The sequence below is a fragment of the Carettochelys insculpta genome, chromosome 1 (assembly GCF_033958435.1).
Source record: "Carettochelys insculpta isolate YL-2023 chromosome 1, ASM3395843v1, whole genome shotgun sequence".
Taxonomy (NCBI): Eukaryota; Metazoa; Chordata; order Testudines; family Carettochelyidae; genus Carettochelys; species Carettochelys insculpta.
In genome coordinates this window covers 315,825,416-315,847,257 of record NC_134137.1, presented here as the reverse complement: position 1 = coordinate 315,847,257, position 21,842 = coordinate 315,825,416, and the positions used below count along the sequence as shown (strand labels likewise).

The following is a 21,842-nucleotide window of genomic DNA, read 5'->3' as shown; positions in this document are numbered from 1 at the left end:
TGCCAGCCATAAGAATTATAATACCTATGGATGGATACCAAAATGCAGGTAAAACAGCTGAGGGATGCTTAGCAAAAGAGGCCCCGAAAGCACAGCAAGATTTTGTGCTGAGTGGTCTTTCCATCTGTGAGGAGCATGGGTTCTTCTGATCAGGTAGAGTCAGCAGTGTATGGTATATTTCAATACTACTTCTTGGGCCTAATGACGGAAATGTGTGGGGTGGACTCCAACAGCGTGATTATGTTTTTGTTTTTGTTTTTTTTTTGCTGGGATGGTTGTGCAGGGATGCCAGGATATTTTTTCCCCTGGGAGATTGGAGCTGCTAGACTTCTCTTCTATTAGTTGACTGGATGCCGGTGTCTGAACTATCGTCTTCTTTTCATGAGTCTGTGAACAGCAAAACAGAAGGAAGAGATGTGCCTTTGCACTTGGTGGTGCTGCTTCCCCCACATGAGACAGGGTGTGGGTATTCTGGGGCTCTAGGAACTAATTACATTTCCTCCTCTCTCTGCACCACCGATGCCAGAAGACACGAGGATCTAGATGTGGCTTTGGGGGGTGTCAGACATTCCCAGGCAAGCGGAAGGGGCTCCCTTTGCTTTCTGCCTTGTACGGTGCAGGCGGCCCAAAGCCACTGAGAGCCCGGACCGGGCCGGACCGGACCTCAGGTGGCTTTGCGCAGGCGGAGCGCTTTCTCTGTTCCGCCAATCCCGGAGGGAGACAGCGCCCCCTAGCCACCGAGCGTGGGACTTCCAGTGCCGCAGCACCGGGGGTGGAGGGAAGGATCTCTTATGTGGCTGGGCCGAGGCAGTCGTGGCCCGGTGCCCCGCTTCCCTTCTCTTCCCTCCCGCTACGCTGCGGCGGTGGCGGCCGGCTGCTGGCGCGTGACGGGCGGCAGGCGGGCCCTGGCTGCCTCGGTGCGCGGCCTGCGGCGCAATGCGGCCCACGCGGAAGCGGCTCTGCTCCGCGCTGCTGGCCGCCTACTCGCTCTTCTCCCTCTACGCCGCCTACAGCGTCTTCCTGCGGCCGCGGCGCCTGCCCGCCTCGCGGGGCGGCACCCGGCAGCAGCAGCGCCACGGCCGAGGTAACGGGGCGGGAGGGGAGAGCCGGCCGGCGGGCGGCTGCGCTGTAGCGTCTGCGCGGGGACCGACCGCGGCTACCCAGCACCAGGCTGAGGGGCCGCTGCGGTCCCTCCCGGCCCCCGCCCTGTGACACACGTCCGCCCCCGCGTGGGGGGCTGCCGCCCAGAGCCGCTAGTGGCCAGCGCAGGGCAAGCCGGGGCTTTGCAAAGGGGCTGAGGGGAGTCGTAGCAAGAGGTGCCGCTTACAGCATAGCAAGCCGGCGCGGTGGACACCCCCTGAGCCGGCAGGGTTGGGGTGATGGTCACTGGCTAGTAGCCAAACATGTGGTGTGCGCCGAGACATCGGCTGCAGGTTCCAATTGTTGGGGAGACTCCGGGGGCCAGGAAACAGATGCGAAAAACCAGCTGTGTAATAGGCACCTATGTAAGCCAGAGCCCTGAGGATAGGGCCTGTAAAATTGGGCCATCTGGCCACCCTATTTGAGGCCCTTAGCCCTCTTTGAAATCGTCAGCCTAGAACTGGTGTATGCGTGGGAGAATTAGCTCTTTAGCATTCAGCGTCAGTCATGCCCTTGCAAACTGATGAAAGAAATAACAAGAAGTCCTGTGGCACCTTATAGACTGACAGGTATTTTGGAATATAAGCTTTTGTGGGCACAGACCTGCTTGCTGAGATCTGCCACAGGACTTCTTGTTGTTTTTGAAGGTACAGACTGACTCGGCTACCTCTCTGATGAAAGAAATGTTTCCCACACCTGCGGCAAAGTTCTCTGGAAACTCAACAGCTCAGCTCTCTTGGCTACAGGTGTTGGTCCAGTAAAAGTCACCTTCTCGCTACTATCCTGGGACCAACATGGCTACAGCACTCACAGACAGCATGTCAGGGAGGCTGGGGCAGGCTACACCTCCCAAACCTCACACCAACGGGGCAAAGAGTGACAATGACATGACCTTAGGGGCTCCAGTTTTTCTGATCTCATGGCTACATTAGAGATGGGGAGAGCAAAAAGGAGTGAGGGGGGTGGGCGGTAGGGTGAAAGAAGCTGAGTGGGGTTGAGACCGTGGGCAGAAGCTGAGGAACACACAGGGGTTTGGTGTTTCTCTGCTGTGATCCCCAGGTGGGAGGAAAGGGCTATGGGCTTAGTGATCTCGAAATGTCCAAGAGCTTCAGTGTGGTTCCAGTAAAGGCTGAGAACTTGATCCTGGCCAAGGCTGAGCTCTCAGCTCCACCCACCCCAGCTGGGGAATGGGGCATCCATCCTATCCCGGGTCACTAGGATTAAGGGCTTAGCAATTCAGAGCCTCTGTTAGAAGAGGCAGGAGAGGGGACTAGCCTCCCCAACAGAGAGCTTCACCCATCTGCCCATGACAACACAGCATACTGAAAAATAGTTCCATCACAATCAAAATCCACAGATAAGCGAAGTAAGAGAATTGCTCCTTGTACAGCTTGTTGATTTAAGGGTATTTACTTTGCATATTTTGATGTGATTTTGACAGTTTGTGTTTGTGGTTTATAAACCTTTAACATATTGGATTGCAGTGTCTACTGTTGTTAAATTGGGTGGACCCCCATAATTCTTCAAAACTGATATTTTAAATAAAAAAATACTTAAACATCTGTATTGAATCAAAATTATATAAAAACAAATTATGCCAAGCCTATATATAGAGAAATGCTGACATTTAAAAACAAGTAATTGGTTTTCTAATTGCAGTTTTAGTGTGGAACAGCACTTAATACATACAGTAAACTCTCTTTTAACCAGCATTCAATCAGCCCTACTTCTCTGCTAGCTGGCATTCCATCACAGCTGGTGTCACCTCCACTCTCCCTCCCAGAACGGCTCCCTGCGCAGCACAGCTGTGAGCCATGCTGCCCAGAGCAGTTCCTTGTGTGGTGTCACCATGCTTAAGCTGCCCAGAGCAATTCCTCATGCTGTGTGGCCCAGCCATGCGTGAGCCGCCCAGAGCATCTCCTTGTGTGGCATGGCCATGTGCTGAGCTGCCCCGCATGTATTGGAACCTCCCACATATCCGGCATATTGGAATAGTGGACAACCTCCCAGTCCTGGGGTTGCCAGATATCAACGAGTTTACTGTATATTGATGGGAAGAGAACAGGGAAACTGGAGATTTTCTTAAGCTGAACAACTAAATTTCCTAGCACTAAAACTTGAATAGCCAGTCCGGAAAACTTTTTAGTCCCCTGCGTTATCATATTCTACCGTATGTTGTGATCTGCTTTGTCTTTGAGACTGTTACATAATGAATGACTGAATGTGTGCTAAAGAGAGAGAGTTTACGTGTTTGTCAAAACTACCTTGAAATTTGTTGCCGTCTGTATCCAAGTTGACTTACAATGATGGACAGTGGGAGGAGCTGCTGCCTGCAGCAAAATTAAACTTTTTTTTACAAGGTCCACTTATTTGATGGCATGTACATGATCTATGGTGCTAGTTTCCACGAAGTGAATGTTTCTTGTGCCCTGGATTTTAAAATTCAATTTTTATTTTGTTAGAATTATAGATACCCAATAGGGTTCAGGGTGCCCTTGTGCAAGGTGCTTTACAAACACAGGCCCCAATCCTGCACAGGCAGACATGAGTCCTGCTTCACTAAAGCTGCCATTGTTGCTATCTGTGAGTAATTAGAATTCTAATTTTTGCCACTGTTGAGTAGCCCAGTGAGCACAAGTGCAAACGCTGCTCTAGGCATGGTTGAGCGTAAGTGTGCTGTAAAAATTGTTTTACTGTTAACAGTAAGTTAGTAAACATCTACTAAAATAAGACCTGTGACAATTAAGGAGTAGACGTTAAGCCTAAGGTTGTTAATGCAAAATATGTGTCTTTCAAACAGAACGCTCTTCTCTGGGTAATGAAGAATGGAATCCTTGGGAAGAAGATGAAAAGAATGAGCAGATTGCTTCACAGCACAGATACGAAACTAACCTTCAAATGTTAAAAAATATGAAAACCCAGAAAGAACAAATAGACCTAAAAGTGCAGATCTGGGGTAAAGCAGCCATTGGTAAGTACTTGTGATTAATATGATTACTACTACTAAGTATCATTGGTAAGTCACTTAAACTTTGTATGTCTCTGTTTTTCTACCAGTAAACTGAACATAAGAGTGTTTTTACCTGTTTATGGTTGCTACAGGTGGAAAACCTGGTATGAGTGGTAAGTTTTCATTATTTAAGAACTGTATAAACAATGCAGTAAAAAGAAACTTGTGTTCTTTGGCATACGTTGATCATTTTTTATCCTGTTCTGCTGTAAGGGTTTTTCTTTGATTATCCTAAGCAAATTGCATAATTTTGCGTTGTCCGTAGAAAAAAACTGATGAATCCTCATAAATTTTTTCACACTGACTCATAGATCAGAAGTCGAGAGATGGTAGCGTGATCGGTGCAGATTTGGTTTCCTATCCAAACTTTTTACTAAGATGAATCTCCAGCTATATTTTTGTGACCCTTAGATCTTACCTCATCCCATGCTTTTCAGCACTTTGGGCTACCCACATTCTCCATGCTTGCTTGTGGAAACCACCTACTGCCCCGGGTTACATATATGCACTGCCTCTCACCTGCTACTGTAACCCTAGTCCCTTCCCAGCGGAGAAGGGAGGCCACAGTAGTGGAGGGAGTTAACAACGGCCATAAGAACGTCCATACTGGGTCAAACCAAAGGTCCATCTAGCCCAGTATCCTGTCTGCCAACAATGGCCAATCAGAGGTGCCCCAGAGGGAGTGAACCAAACAGGTAATGATCTCCTGCCATCCATCTCCAACTTCAGACAAACAGAGGCTAGGGACACCATTCCTTACCCATCCTGGCTAATAGCCATTAATGGACCTAACCCCCATGAATTTATTTAGCTCTTTTTTAAACCCTATTATCGTCCAAGCTTTCACAGCCTCTTCTGGCAAGACGTTCCACAGGTTGATGGTGCGCTGTGTGAAGAAGAATTTCCTTTTATTTGTGTTAAACCCGCTTCCCATTAATTTCATTTGGTGTCCCCTAGTTCTTATATTATGGGAACAAGTAAATATTTTTTCCTTGTTCAGTTTCACCACACCACTCATAATTTTATATACCTCTATATTCCTCTCTTAGTCTTCATAGTCCCCTTTTCTAAGATGAAAAGTTCTAGTCTGTTTAATCTCTGTTCAGGTGGGACCTGTTCCAAATCCCTAATCATTTTAGTTGCCTTTTTTCTGAATCTTTTCTAATGCCAGTATATCTTTTTTGAGATGAGGTGTCCACATCCGTATGTAGTATTCAAGATGTGGGCATACCATGCTTTTCTATAAGGGCAATAAGATAAGACCCTCGGGCCACACTGCCCACCACTGCCCTGTAGAGTCTGTGGGCTTCTGTCAACCACTCTCACCAACTGTGTCCACATTTATAGGGTCCAAATGCTGTCTCTTAACCCCAACTAGGCAGCAGCTGGTGTTAGCTTATGGCTGGGGGTGAGATACTACGTGTGCCCTCACTTCATCTGAGTCTTTAACTGCTAGGACAGACAGTCCCTTTGCAGCGGGCACCCGGGGTGGTTGACGGATGCCCCAAGGATTTATCACCCGTGTCTTTAACTGCTAGGACAGAGAAGTCCTTTCGCAGCGGGCAGCCAGGGAGGCTGATGGGTGCCCCAGGAGTCTGCCCCATGGAGGTGGCACGACTTTGCGCTCAGCTCTCAGTACACCTCACCAGTGGCCACGTTAATACAGCTGAAAGCAGGCTGGGTTGTTTTATTTGCGTTCGGTTTGCACAGTAACAGGAAGAGTCAGGTTAAAACTTAAACAGTTAAGATTTATTTGATAGGCAAAAGCTTAACTTTTATGGTTACAAGGCTTATATTTCACTTCTTAGGTTACAAGCAGCTAGCATATAACAAAAGTACTTTAATTCATAGATCTGTTATTAAATGTGTGCAAAAGCAAAACATATAGCAGGTCTTATTCTCACCCCTGCGTTACCTGGCTTGGCGTGGCCAGCGTCTGTCACTTAATCCCTCGGGAAGAAGAGTACGAGGAGGGCCTCCCCTGGGACCTCGAGAGGCAAAGACCTTCCTGACCAGCAGGTATAGGTAATTGGAGTTCAATTAGAGGGGGCTGCTGGACCCTTCTTTATACCCCTTGGGTCACATACACTCTTCCTTATCTTAAAGATGCCAATTGTGTTAGATCGTCTCATGACGCTAGTTCTCACAGGGGAGTTTCAGGGACTTAATTCACACCTGCGAGGTGGAGATAATTTAGACATACTTTTCTTATGGGCATGAGATTCCTCTCCTGGGACAATGTGTAGGCGTATCAATGACCGATAGTAGCCAAGGGCAGCCTGAGGCCCTGGTCGTCTGCTAGCCCATTTGTCTTTTGTTGTCTGGTTTCGGTCCGTTCAGGGTCATGATGAGACAGTCCATCTGTGTTCTGAGGCATCAAAGACTGTGCTTGAGATTAGCGCATCTGTGCTCTTAGGCATTCCAAGACTGGGCTGTTTCCTTTGGCCCTTTGTGCTCTGACGCACCTAAGAGGGGTAGGATGGAGTAGAGCAGGGGGGATTCTATCTGGCTACAGCTGGTCAGTCCAAATGCACTGGACTCCATCCACCTTAAATGGCCCAGTCACCCTCTGACAAGTGTAATTAAAGCTGATAATTAATATTAGTTAAAATATTAAGCATTATAGTTAGTCATTTTTGATTTCCCTCTCCAGCAGTTAACAGGATGCTGTCTACAATTTAAAAATAATTGCCCAGATTTTGACCTGATGTGGGAAACCTTCCCGTTCTCATTCCAAAGAGTGGGGGTTGGGTTGTTTATTTTTGGAGTATGGGGAAGCAAGTCCATCTTAAATAGGAAAATTTAACACCCACTTCCCACAATTGTTGCCTTGTGCTTCCTGAAAAAATTTCATTTTGTATAGTTCTTACCATAGACAGGCCGCGTGTGCACCAAATAGTCCAACATCCTCTCAATTATTTATACAGGTCTTTATCTCTGGCAACATGTTCTTGAAGGACTGCTCGAACTTGCTGATGTGACTGCTCAGTGGAGAGAAGGAAGTATAAAGGGAGGAAAAACACATTTCAGGTACAGGTTGCATGACAGTGACCTTCCCTTATGTTGACTTTAGCCATTCCACTGTTTAAAAAATCAAGACTGCAGGAAAAGATGTCCAGTTACATATTTTAGTCCTCCCACTGCAACAGGTGTAAATAATTTAATATGTGTAAAGGGAAAAGGTATCTATAGCAATAATACTTGCTTTGGTGATTGATTTGGACCAATGAGTACTATATTGGCCATACTCTAGATTCAGGTCCCATGTTAAGTATGTTTTGTATGACATTTTAATTTTAAAATGTAATTTGTAAAAATTACAAGAAACATCCTATTGCCCATTGCTTCTTAAAGTCACACAAATTAGGCTTTGTGCAGAGAACTCAGTGGAAGTTGGCAGGTTGGAATTCACCCTCCACTTTGGCCACTCTTCCGGCCTATAGCTTACAGTAGTACTCTCTGCGACCTTATTCATCTGCAAAAGGACCTATGCACCACTTCAGCCGCGACTTAATAGCATAAGTGATGTTCACTGCCTATGTGAACCCTTTGACCTATGATTCAGTCTCACAAGGTGAAATTCATCAGTTTAGAAAAATTTATTTTTATTACAGAGTATGACCATGTTGCATTTTAACAGAAAATTAAATATACAGGTTGAAATAAACAGCTGATAATTCACATGACAAATTCACCAGGCCTAATTTGAGACTAGTCATTTTTGTAGATGTAATAGTAATAATTCTATAGGTCTTAAGGCCGGAAGGAACCATTCTGATCATAAACTCAGGCCATAGACCATCACTTCGTAATTTCTGCAAGAAGCAAAAGCATATATTTTCCTGAGATCCATACCCCAAGGAAGTTGTTCCATGGTTAATCATCCTCACTTTTAAAAAGAAAAAAAGTATGCCTTTTGTTAGTCTGAATTTGTCTTCCATCGGCTTCTAGCCCTTTTGTCTTGCTATCAACTATCTCTTTTCACATAGGTGCTTGAAGACTTTGATCAAGTCATCTCTTAATCTTACTGTGGGTTAAACTAGATGGCATTTATTTGGTCTCATGCTATAAGGCAGTTTTTACAGATGCTGAATAACTTTTATAGCTCTTTCTTAGACCCTTTTACATGAGGACATAAGACCTGGCCACAGTGTTCTGATAATGGTCTGACTAATGGTAGCTGTGGCGGTAGTATCATCTGCCTGCCTCTGCTTAGTATTTCGTGACTTATCCTTCCAAGGATCATGTTGATTCTTTTGCTCCCATAGCTCATGTTCACTTGACCATCATGACAGTCAGATCCTTTTCAAACTACTGCTTCCTGAAATACAATTTCCTCCTCCTGTAAGTGTGCCACATATTCTATAGTATAGCTGGAAGTTGTTTGTCAACAAATCTGATCGTTTTTCACACAGAAAGTTGCATTGCAATGTGAATGCTCACAAAGTTTTGTTGACAAAAGGCACTTTTCCTCAACAGACCTTGCCAATGTAGACAAAGCCACATACTCACATCACCCATGGCAGTGCAACCTGAAAAGTTAGCCATTATGTTCCTCATCAATATCACCTTCCTCATCTTCAGCAGTGGCCATCATTCTGGTGAGTCCCCAGGCTATAGCTCTCCCTCCTGCACACAGGCCGATATGTAACTTTTATTATGTGTTACACTTACACTACTATATCAAATGCATATTCAGTAAGGGTATTTTCCCTGTTCCTTGTTTGTATTTCCCCAATCTAATGTTAAGGTGCCTTCATCTGTAGGTTAATATATAAATTATTTCAGCTCATTAACATATATATTAATTTATTGCCAAAACAAAAAGCAGTCAAGTAGCACTTTAAAGACTAGCAAAATAGTTTATTAGGTGAGCTTTCGTGGGACAGACCCACTTGGTCTGTCCCACAAAAGCTCACCTAATAAACTATTTTGCTAGTCTTTAAAGTGCTACTTGACTGCTTTTTGTTTTGATAGTGTATAGACTAGCACAGCTTCCTCTCTGTTACTAATTTATTGCCATCGCACTTTTGTCGTTGGACATACTTTCCAAAAACTAGTATTAGGTCATGTTTTTGTGTTTGGGTGCTATAGTTAGGCACAAAATTCCCCCGTATAGTCTAGTTTCAGTTCCCCAAAACTTATGGCGGTGACAGTTTATCAATGCCAGAGTTCATAGGCCCCAAACCATAATGCTAATGGCTGAAACTAATGTCTTACAAGATACCAGCCTGTAGGTTCTTCACATAACTGCAGAATATAATAAAGGCAAGGTAGTGATTATGGTAAATGCAAGCTAGCCTTATGGGTTACAGATAAGATGGGCACTGCCAGGTAAACAGTTACAGTGCCTGAACTATGCTGTGATTTTTCCATTACACTGTTTTTTTTTTAAATTTAATAGGTTAATTAATAGTGTTCCTGCTCCATTGGGTTAAATTTCCAATCAGCATGTAGAGTTTTGGATAGTAAAATATAACAGTGCTCTTCATTTCACACATCCTTGTTTAAATTTAATAGGCCTAAGCACATACGTAAAATAAAATATCATACTAATGTTTTCATGGCAATCAGTTTTTTTTTTGCTCTTTTGCATAATCTTTTTATTAGAAAATTAATTAACTTGGTTTGGGACGCTCTTGCTATTTTGCCCAAGTATTTTTAAAGTAAGATTCTCTTTGGAATTTGTGCTTTGTCATTGTAGTTGTACTTTGCTTTAACTCAATTTACAGAAATGCCAGAAATAGCAAGTTCAGGGTAAATGGATTCATAATGCCATCCTCCCAAGTAGTTGTCATCTAAGATTTTTTTTTCAAAAATGACACCATATTTAAGTTTGACTTTCTAACCTGGGGTGACCAAACTTCTTACATCAAGCCCCAATTTTCATCCCTGCAATTATAAGTGCCCCAACGTGTCTAATGTGATCCAGACCGATGGAAATTTTGTATATGTTCATATGAACAAAGACCTTTTGGCATGTATAAGGCAATAATTATGTATAATGTACAAATTTTATTAATTGGTATATAAATATGAATACACATACCTAAAAACAGTAACATATTACAGCATTTTAATGAGATGGATGAGCCTGATACCCAGCAGAGGATCGTGCTGTGCCCCCTTATGAAACTTCACACAGTCCCAGCAGGCGCACCCCCACTTTGTTCACCCCGGTCTAACCTATAGCACTTTGTTTAGATCAGTCAGTTTACAAAGACTGACTCAATAGGGAAGGGAAGTGGAGGAGGTCTTTTGTTTTTTAAAGTTATTTGTTAGCCTCTTAATGCTCAGAATGGCTTTTGTATGATTCAGAGAACAAGAGAAAACTCTTCAATACAAAGTGCATTTAGAGTCTAATCAGGCAAGTGGCTGAATACCTTCTGAGTGATACCAGTACACCCTGAAAAAGCTCTCAGTAGCAGCACAGGACCTGTCCATCTGCTGACTTAGGCAGACAATACTGCATCCCTACATCTTTGAACAGAATGGATATTTGAAAAAAATCCTTTTATGAATATCCTCTTTTTTCAAAACCAAAATTTATATAATCTACACACACGGTCTCCCAGAAAAGTTTCATATTTGGTGTAGACAAGAGAATATTTGTCAAGACCTGGCTTTCACTAGTGATAAAAAGTATTTTGTTACACTTACGGATAGGTTTTTAGAATCTTGACTGCTTCAGGACATTTATTCTTTAAATTATCTGTCAGTTTCAGGTTACTAATACCTAGCAATTACAGGTAGTTTCTTAATGTCTGTCTCATTGGGGAAAAATGACTTCTTTACTGGCATTGAAGTAGGCTGTTTTGTGGGTGCAGCCAGATTATCCTAACACGGGCAATAATTTTTGCAGAGGGACCACTCCACGAATTTTGCTACTGGTCATGGGCCAGCAGAGCATTGGGCAGAAAGGTTAGGGGCTACAGAGAGAGTGTACGTGTGTGAAAGTGAAACACTTTGTCTGAGAGAGACAGACTTTGTGATACAGATAGAATTTGTGCTGCAGTGTAACATGACAGTGACTTTGTGTCTGTAGCACAAATGGGGTGTGTATGACAGGTACACAGAGGCTGTGTCTATGCTACCACCTTCCTTCAAAGGAAGGATGGTAATTAGGGTGTTGGGAGTTTACTAATGAAGCACTGCCGTGCATAGGCAGCACTTCATTAAGCAAATTCCTGCCCCACTCCACTCCCCCCCCCCAGGAACTCCAAAGTTTTAAACTTAGAAGTACTGGCATGCATCTAGCCGCGGCTCACCCACTGGTACTTTGAAGTGCCGGGGCAACTTCAAAGTCCCCTTATGTGAGGAGTAAAGAGACTTTGAAGTTGCCATGGCACTTCAAAGTACGGGCGGGTGTGCCGCAGCTAGGCGCATGCTGGTACTTCAAAGTTTAAAACTTTGGAGTCGCCGTGGGGGCAGAATTTGCTTAATGAAGTGCTACCTTTGCACAGCAGTGCTCCATTAGTAAACTCCCAACACCCTAATTACCATCCTTCCTTCGAAGGAAGGTGGTAGTGTAGAGAAGTCCAGAGTGTGTTTGCTGACAGCTGCTGTGTAAATTTATGAGAGAAGCCACCCTCTGTCTCTTTAAGGGAAATCTGTCCTTCTCTGTTGTCCTCCTCGCACTGCCTATGCCCGCAGCCCCTGCACTGCTGAGTCACTTACCATCCTTGAGCAGCTCCGCTGTGCATCTCCCTCTCCGTGATCCCTGCTCTGCTTATATGCCTATTTGATAGGATGCTGTGAGAAAGGATGAGGGTACCTGTAATGTGAGGGTTTTTTGGAGGCTTATTCTTTGTTTTTGGCTATCTGAAGTAAATTGTTATCTGTATGTAACTATTCCATACTGCTGGATCATGGAGTTATTTGTAATTATTATTATTATAGCCTGTATGCTGCTTGCAGGGGAAGGGTTGTCTTGTGACTGTAAATTATAGGGGGGCACAGAGAACTTTTTATATGGGTATTTTTTTTAAATTAGCCCTGGAGTCATATTTGCCAAAGGGGGCATGTAAGTAAACTCTGGGTATTTCTTTGTTCTCATGCAGAATATCGTGATTTAATAGAACTCATTGGATCTACCCCAAGAATTTTACGGAGGGATAATTTAACCTCCCTTTAATTTTTCAAATAGAAACTTAAAAACAAACACTTTGGAGAACATATTCACATTTGACTTTCAGAGTAATCCATCTTCCCAGTTCTAAGTTACACTCAGGGAATTTTTAGAACTTTAGCTGTGATTTATTTCCCAGATTGTTTGCAGGATCAGAACCCAAGTATGTATATATAGTCATGTTTAACTTCATGTGTGTGTTGTTCCGTTTACTTCAGTGTTTTTTACCCCGTATTTTCAAGGTCAGGCCTTTGACTAGTTAAATGAGTTGGAAGTGGCATATCAGTGTAGGGTCTCTAATGACCTCCCAATTATTGGAATAACTCAGCACCTCAAGATTTATTAATACATGTATCTTCACTTTCCCCCTTCCCATTATAAAACTGTTGTTAGGATCATTTTACAGTTGGGGAATTGAAGCACAGGGATGAAGGTCACATAGCAGGTCTGTGATAGAGCAGAGAATCTAACATTAATCTCCTGAGTCCCAAGCTAGTGACCTCATCACTGAACCATTCTTCTTTCCATACTGGCATCTATCATAGTAGAGTACAGTAAACTTATGAGTTTCACATAAGATGCGTTCCTGGGCAACCACATGTAAGTCGAATTTTCACAAGTCGGGGAGCTGGGAAATTGACCAGGGCTGCTGCATTGGTCAGTTTCCTGGCTCCTGGGACTGGCAAGGAAGCTGCAAACCATGTGGCAGCCTGACTCTCGGCTCCCACAAGTGGCAGGCAGCTGGTTCCAGGCTCCCCCGCAACCCCCACTTGCTGGTCAGTTTCCTGGTTTCCCAGCTCCCCACCACTCATGATTTCGACTTGTGTTAATCCAAGTAGCATGCAAGTCAAAGTGGCATAAGTAGGGGTTTTACTGTACTGTAGATTTCTTGGTCCTCGTGTGGAGCTGAAGGTTTTTAATCCTTGTGTTGTATTTTGTATTCTCTTGTTTTGGAAAAATAATAAAAATTTATGATCAGTTTTACAGATGCCAAACCCTGTCCTAACTAATTATTGTGAAAATTATCCTGGTTTCAAGTCATGATTTTTTCAGTATTTGAATAGTGTGATGGTTTTGATATCTTTGCAGTATACTGTGTTTGCAGTTAATTTTTAATTGCTTTATTGTTCAAGTAAAAGACCAAAGCGAGCTTCCATAAAGTTTGAATTGTAGTTTTAGACTTCGTATATCTGAAATATATCACAACAGCAGAAGTAGTAAATAATGTATATTCAGGGAAGAAACCAAGTCTGTAAACACTACAGGCACATAGTTTACAATATGTTAAAAAGAATATGTCTAAAGGTTGGTAACATATCTCAGAAGATGTTAATTGCTTCTGTTTTATTATTTATAGTTTTGTTACTGGTCCAGCTGTAGTCCCTGGATACTTTTCAATAGAAGCTGATAATGTGGTTCTAGTTCTGAATGGAAGAGAGGAAGCAAAGATCACTTACGCCACTCAGTGGTTGCATTATGCACAAACTTTAATACAAACTCACAAGCTGAGACATATTGCCATTGTGCTGCTTGGAAGTGAACAGTGTAATAACGAATGGATTCGCCCATATTTGAAAAGACACGGAGGCTTTGTGGAACTTCTTTTTGTAGTGTATGACAGTACCTGGGTAAATGAAGAAGATATTTTCCAGTGGCCTTTAGGAGTAGCTACGTAAGTGTTAAAAATAAACAGATTACACTTAAGGTATCAGTTATGCATGATCTATCTGTATCATTACATCTGAAACATTTTATTATACAAATTACATAATGTCTACTACCTTAAAACTCTTAAGTAAGATGCATCAAGCTTCTTATAAAAGTTGCATGTTTTGAGAGATGACCCAAACCACCTGTTGGCTTCTCTCACTTTCTAATTGCCTGCCTGTGCCCCTTGATTTTCACCCAGCACTGCTGAGCATCCCTGGTATAACCTTTCTCCATCATGCCCTGGGAAGTCTTTCCAGAAATGTCTGCATTTCTTTTGTTGGTTTGCAGTTTACACACCAGACACATTCCCCCCCCCACACCCTCCCACACACAGAAATGAGATCCTGGATCTCTTGATGGGTCCATGCTGGGACTCTTTTGTGACCCTGAGAACTCATGGCCAGATGTGATCAGTCTTGAGGTGCACTCCTGAATTTTCCTAGGCCACACTGTCTGGACAGAAAATGAATTCAAATTCCCAGGCTTCCATTCACCTGCTCCCTGCCCAGCTGGAGAGCTGCGAAGACAAAAGTGGCCATAACAAACACGTTGGGGGCATTGGGGGATATCTCTGGAGGTCAATACAATCTATTTAAAATCATGCTGTTCCCACACTAGCATTAATTCAACCTTTTAAATTCAAACTTGGTGCTACCCCTCCTGAGAAGTGAGGGGCAAAAAACTCAACTTTAGCACCCCTTAAAAGCTACCTAATGATATTTGCAGTGAAGACAGACGTTATAAAAATCAAGCTAAGTCCTTTAAAATTGACTTTATGCACTAGTGTAGACATTGCCTTAGAAAGAAAACTAGAGCTAATTTTGATAATGTAACAGCTGTAAAGGACATGTAATTTAACACTAAACATAAAAGTATAGTAAATTAGATCTAGAGAATGAAATCAACTGTCAGCAGTTTAGGTGACTCAGATGCTGTTGTACTGACTAAAATCAGTGATTTCTGAGTATAATTCAAAGATTAAATTTCTGAAGATGCTCAGGTTATAGTAAACAAATGAGTTTTCATTTTGGAATATACCAATGACACTGTTTCTCCAGCATACACTTTAAGGTGATTGAAATAGCTGAGAAGTCAAATCCGTTAAATATAAGTATTATCCGTTAACATTTGAGTATCTTTGTTTTTAAGTTCAGTCTGTAGCTAAATATTGAAACTGATTAAAAGTCAGTCCAGTTCTTAAAATTTGCTACATAAACATGAAATGATGCAACATGCCTAGCTCGTGTACACTATTTTTGGCATAAAAATACTTCCATCTAATATGCGCATTGCTGTTACAGATACAGGAATTTCCCTGTGGTAGAACCCAACTGGTCAATGCTACGTTCTCCAAGATCATATCTATGTAATTTTTTAGGAACAGTGTATAAGAATTCATCTAGGGAGAACCTAATGGAAGTTCTGAAACAAGATGGGCTTGATAAACTCTGTTGGATTGCAGCCAGAGAACAGTAAGAGCTATGCTTTATTTCATAAATGTATAGTTTGCAAGCTGAATTATTCCCACCTCCTTGCCCAGATCACTGTTGTCATCTCTTTTACAATATGTTGTAAATAAAATAATGATGATTGTCAAACTTAAAACAATGAAAACCTTTGCTGAGCTGATATTTATATACAGACCTTGGGTGAATTAACATCTTTGTGTACTTGAGCACTTTACACTCTGGGTGTGATTGAAACACTTTGGACTTATTATATTAGATATTTCTTTCAGTCCTGGCTTCTCACACATACATCTGTGTTTGGTTGAAAGGACAATGGGTATTAAAAATCTGTGTCATACAGCCTGTGGATGCTGCCTACCTACCATAAAAGGGATACATGAAACCCAGATCTTTTATTGGATTTACAAGAGAAAGATGCTGGTTTCTTCTTCACAGTATAGTTGATTCTTTGTCTTCAGGAGGTCAAACAGATCTTCCAACTAATGGAAGTAGGTTTTAATGGTACTTCTTAATTTGCTTTTAACAACTTCTATCATAACCATTGACAGGTATGCCCTTAAAAATGACAGGATGCTTTTAAAACATCTGCACAGTTTTTTCATGTATTATTAATTTAAATAAAGTTTTTGTAGAGCTCCTAAGGGGAGAAAGTTCTCTGCAGGAAGAAATGATATGGATATTGAGGTGTTTCTGGTTTTGTAAAGAATTGAGGGATAATGTTAGAACATAAGAACAACCACACTGGGTCAGAACAAAGGTTCATTTAGCCCAATATCCTGTCTTCCGACAGAGGCCAATGCTTGATGCCCCAGAGGGCATAAATGGAAGAGGTAATCACCAAAGCAATCCCTCTCCTGACGTCCATTTCCAACCTCTGACAAACGGAGGCTAGGGATACCATTCCTACCTATCCTGGCTATTACCCATTGACGGACTTAACTTACATGAATTTATCTAGTTCTTTGTTGAACCGTGTTTAAGTCTTGGTCTTCATAGCCTCTTCTGGAAAGGAGTTCCACAGGCCTACTATGCGCTATGTGAAGAAAAACTTTCTTTTGTTAGTTTTAAACCTGATACCTATTAATTTCATTTGATGACCCCTATTCCTTTTGTTATGAAACAAGTAAACAACTTTTCCTTATTCATTTTTTTCCACACCAGTCATGCTTTTATAGACCTCGATCATATCCCCCGTTAGGCTCCATCTACACTAGAAGCATCTGTCGACAATAACATCTGTCAACAGAGTTGTGTCGACAGAAGTTCTGTTGACAGAGTGCACCTACACACAAAAACAGATCAACAAAGCAATCCGCACTGCCAGCAGAAAGCAGACGGACTTCCCTGCCCTCTGTTGACAGAACAACTGACCAGAAGCTCTGCAAACAGGGCTGCCTGGTGAAGTGGATGTCCTCTCTGTTGACAGAAGTGTTGACATTGCACTTCTGTCGACAGAGCATTATTCCTCAAATTTTCGAGGGATAACACTTGTCAGGACAAATGCAGAGTTCTGTAAAGACTCAGTCGGCAGAACACTTTGTGTGTGCGTGTGTGTAAACGCTCCCTGAGTTATGTTGGCAGAGGGCCCCCTCGGTCAACAGAACTCCCTAGTGTCGACACAGGCTTAGTCTCCTTTCTTTCTAAACCGGTGTCCTTGATCGCTTGCAGCCATCTCAAAAAGCGTTATTTTCTTTTTAGAATTTTAGATTTTAGAATGAAACACGCAGGTTGTTTTAGAATTTAACATATATAAGCCATAAAGGTTTACAAAAAGAATATTCTGAGCGCAGATTTTCAGCATTCGGCTAGGATCATAGATTAAGGTGCTGATTTGGTCACCCTGAATGGAATACTTTACTCCATTTAAAATATAAATAATACTTAGAAGGTTTTTATATTAAAAACGCTATTTTGAGTGTTTTCAGTTTTCTGTATTCAGTGTTTGAATAATTTTAGATGGGCTAATTTATTAGAAAAGGCGGAAGAATGGAAACTAGGAAGAAGTCTTCAGAGTTGCAATATGTAACTATCTCTACCTGAGTTTGCAATGAACACAGAACTAATAAAGACGCAGGCAGAAAAACCTGCTAAATATATTATGACATCTCAAAGAAGAGACTGGTAATAGACATGGAAAAGGACTCTTCAATCAGACTGCCAAGGAAAGAAACAATCCTGAGGCGAGATGAATAGAATAAAATTTGGTGGTAAATTATAAGGACCAAGAAAATAGAAATTGTAAGGACTCAGAGTATTGCTCTTGCAGATCTTAAAATATGGTTTGACTCTACATGGTCACTGGCCCAAGAGTACTTGAACCAAATTATTCCAAAAACATCCTTTATTTGCTATGACTTGGGTAATGTGGTTTCCTGCAGAGTCTTTATGAGGCAAGAATGCAAATGCAAGCCTTTCTTTTTGTGTGATTATCTTGATACTGTAACAGGATTGTCCTTCTGGTTATTAAGTGAGTAAACGGCCTCAATTGAACCAAACAAATTAATTCTGGTCTTAATTAGTTTGTGAAATTGTTCTCATAGAAGGTTTTAAAAACCTTCATTAAAATTTTAAAAGGTATTTAATAAAACTAGAGTCAAGTTAACACTGTTTCCGAAAATTTGGACAAAAGTACTTAAGAAAGGCTGAAATAAAATCTAGAGAGGGATTATAGCTCTAGATTTTAGTGTCATCACATAAAATACCACAGACTGTCAGAGCAAATTAACAATTGCTGATTTATGTTTTCATTTCTGAACAGTCAATTCCTTTGTTGATTTAAAATATTTTGGGGGAAAGCCTGTCAGAGCACTCTATCTCCATATTTAATAACCTTCTTGTTTAATGCATGAAGTAGAATCATAGAACACTAGGACTGGAAGGGACCTCGAGAGGCCATCGAGTCCAGTCCCCTGCCCCAGTGGCAGGATCAAGTACTATCTAAACCATCCCTGATAGACATCTATCTAACCTGTTCTTAAATATCTTAAAGTAAATGTTGCTTCCAGTGTAAAATATTTTAAAATGTTTATTTTTTTTTGTTGGTGCTTGAGGCATTAAAAGTTGTTTAAATGCCCTGAGTTGAAAACTGTGCTTATGGAGTTTCTAGCTTAGACATGAACTTCTCTATAAATATTTGAAAAAATTATTGAGAAAAATGTGGGTTGAAAAATAAAACTTGCTGATGCTCAGAACTGTTGTTTACAAACCTGCAGCTGTGCAACATTTCTAGATACTACAATGAAAATGTGTATCTCTAATTTTTATTGTAATATATTTACCTTTACAGTAAAAAGTCATGTTAATTTCACTTATTTTTATTTTTCTAGGTGGCAGCCTCAAGAAACAAATGAAAGTTTTAAAATCTATCAAGATGCATTGTTGCAGAGTGATCTCACATTGTGCCCAGTGGGACTAAATACAGAATGCTATAGAATTTATGAAGCTTGTTCATACGGCTCTGTTCCTGTTGTAGAAGATGTAATGACACCAGGCAAGTGTGGAAACTCATCTATATACCACAGGGCTCCACTGCTTTTACTAAAGACCATGGGGGCTCCATTTATCTTTATTAAAAACTGGGAAGAACTTCCTGCTATTTTAGAAAAAGAGAAAAATATGAGCTTACAGGAAAAGATTCAAAGGAGAAAAAAGCTTATAAAATGGTACCAGAACTTCAAAGCACAAATGAGACAGAAATTTATTAATATCTTGGAAAACTCATTTTTACCAAATAATAAAGGAGGATAATTTTCTCCTTTGAAAATAAAAAAAGAAGAATAAATCAGAAGTTTAATTTTCATTGACTTTTCAAGTAATTATATAAAAATAAAAATATAAATGAACCAATTTCAGTGCAGGTCTAATTTCTTTGAAGTCAGTAAAGTTGCATCCTCCTATTCCAGGGATGTGTTTCACCCTTCTTTCCTAAACTACTTTCAGAGAAGATGCAATCTTATAGGTTAATAGTTTGGATGGATGACGTTTCTTGTTGTTATTGCAATTATCATTCCTCATTCTTGGCAAGTCAGTGCTTCCATGTCTTAATCTAGATCCTCAAGCACTTCAGCAAATACATCACCCAAAACTAAATGTTTCACAAGAACCATAAAAAATGTGGACTCCACTACGTTGATATTACAATATCATCAATCTCTTTCCCTAAAATTCTCCTGCTATCATTCTCCTTATTTTAAAATATAATTTTATTACAGTTTTCATGAAATGAGAAACAAGAGAACTACTGTAGTCAACCTGGCCTTGAATGATGGAACTTTTAACACAGCAATGTTTAAATTAAGTCTTCAAACTGTTGCAGATAACGAGAGCTCTTCTCCCTCCTCCCACTTTTGGCAGGTACAGAATGAAGCCGTTTAATTATTTGATCCCCTCCCATTCTAATGTCATAAGGAAGATGCCATATATGGAAAAAACTGTTTTTGTTCAGTTACCAAAAGAATTTTTATCACCAAAACTGGTCTCTGATGATATCCCACTCATCCACATCTCTGCCTGCTTTCTTGACAGGCCTACTATCATCTACCAAAAGTATCTCAGACCATCCTGGAAAAAATGACATCTTTAAATCTTTTTCATCCAAGACCCTTCTGTAAAGGAATGGTCCCTCATTTTAAGAATACATTTGAACCCCTTACCCATCCCCATCTCATCAAAAAGTACCAGTTTATCTTTTATTGGAAGTTTCTCCCTGTGATATTTTAGTGGCTGTGTCTGATGATGTCAGAGTATGTCTACAGTATTTAAAGATGTACGTGGGCACCATTCTCAACAAACGCAGAGACCCACTTGCTCAGATAAAGTTATAAACACAATTGTGCTTCCACTGCAGGGACAGGCAAAATACAACCCATTGATGGATCTGACCTGCCATTGTCCTGCAGCCCAGCTGGAGCCTCGGGCAGGTTCCCTGCCTTATGTGTCCTCACACGCTGCTCAAAGTGGCTGGCTGCGGGAGCCAGTGTGTGCTTCTCTGAGCGCCACGTGGCCCTGTGGAGGACAAGGGGGGCTTTGCACACTGCCCCTGTTCCCAGCACAATTGTACAGCTCCCATTAGCTGGAAACTGGCCAATGGGAGCTGTCTGGGTCATGCTTGTGGTGCAGGAAGCATGCTGAAGGCCCTACCCTTTTCAAGGGGTGCACAGCACACGGAGATGTGTAGGCCCCCCAGCCAGCCGCTTTAATCGGTGTATGGGGTGCAGCAGGCAGGGAGCCTGCCTGAGGATCCCACTGGGATGCTAGCAAGGTGTCACCTAAGGTAAGTACCTCCTGGCCAGAGCCTGCACATGGCACCCCATCTCCTCCCACACCCCAGGTAACAAACCAAACCCTCTGCACCCCTCCCCCTCCCAGCAGACCCAGTACAGCCTCATACACCTTTCCTACAGGTCAGAACCCTGTCCTGCACCCATACCATCCTGCACCCTAATCTCCTGCCTTAGGTCACAATTCATGCCTGCTGCACCCTCCTTTGCATCCCTGCCCCAGGTCACAACCAAAATTCTCTGTACCCCTGCTCGTCACCATATCCCCTCCCAGACCCTGCACCCCTCTCCCTTGCTGCAAGTCAGAACTCCCTCCTACCCCAGGTCACAGCTCCCTCTCACAACCCCAACCCTTGCACTCCAGGTCATAGCCCCCTCCCAGACACTGCAACCCCTCCTACACTCTTCCTGACTGGAATCCTCTTCTTCACCCAAACTCCGTCCCAGACCCCATGCCTCCTCCATTAATGTCGTGCAAGAGTGCAGCCCTTGACCACTTACCAAATTCTTGGAGTGACCCCCCTCCATCAAAAATTATTGCCCACCCCTCTACAGTGTAGCTTTGAGACTAACAATTTAGAAAAAAAAATTAAAGAATTAGGAGAAAAATGTTCAAATGTGCCAAAGTGATCTAGGCTCCTGCTTCTGGTATCCTTGCTCTTTCATCTGAAACATCTGATACTAACTGCTGTCAGACAGAGCACTGGACTAAAGAGACCACCAGTCTTCTCCAGTGAGACCATTCCTGCATTTTTGCATTTGTTTTTGATTGAACCTACATGGGGTCACTTAAAGCTTTGTGTTCAGTTTGATGCTCCAACTATAGAGGATTGCATTCTCTGTTCGTCTGATTTTTCATGTGTGGATGAGAGAGCAGGCAGTGTTCTGCACTCCCATCTTTCCCCCTGTTCTAGGATCTCCAGAGCTTCTCCCACAGATCTAGGCACAGGAGGTAGCATGATGGCGATGAAGGGGTAGCACATGGTCTACCCAGGGTCAGGTAAGTAGATGTGGTTGTAGGTCCTTCTCTAGGTACAGCTCAATGGATCACTAGGTGGTCCAATAAAAACAGACAAAATTAATTTATCATTATAGTTAAGGCCCTA

General features: G+C 42.1%; 1 protein-coding gene across 1 annotated transcript; it reads left to right on the top strand.

Annotated features, from left to right (window-relative positions):
* Nucleotides 1–756: 756 nt before the first annotated feature.
* Nucleotides 757–19,294, top strand: RXYLT1 (ribitol xylosyltransferase 1). Its single transcript, XM_074984060.1, has 6 exons — nucleotides 757–1,084; nucleotides 3,941–4,111; nucleotides 7,078–7,180; nucleotides 13,636–13,950; nucleotides 15,290–15,460; nucleotides 18,784–19,294. The coding sequence occupies exons 1-6, from the start codon at nucleotides 937–939 to the stop codon at nucleotides 19,202–19,204; spliced, it is 1,329 nt and encodes a 442-aa protein (XP_074840161.1). The 5' UTR covers nucleotides 757–936; the 3' UTR covers nucleotides 19,205–19,294.
* The last annotated feature ends 2,548 nt before the right edge of the window (nucleotides 19,295–21,842 follow it).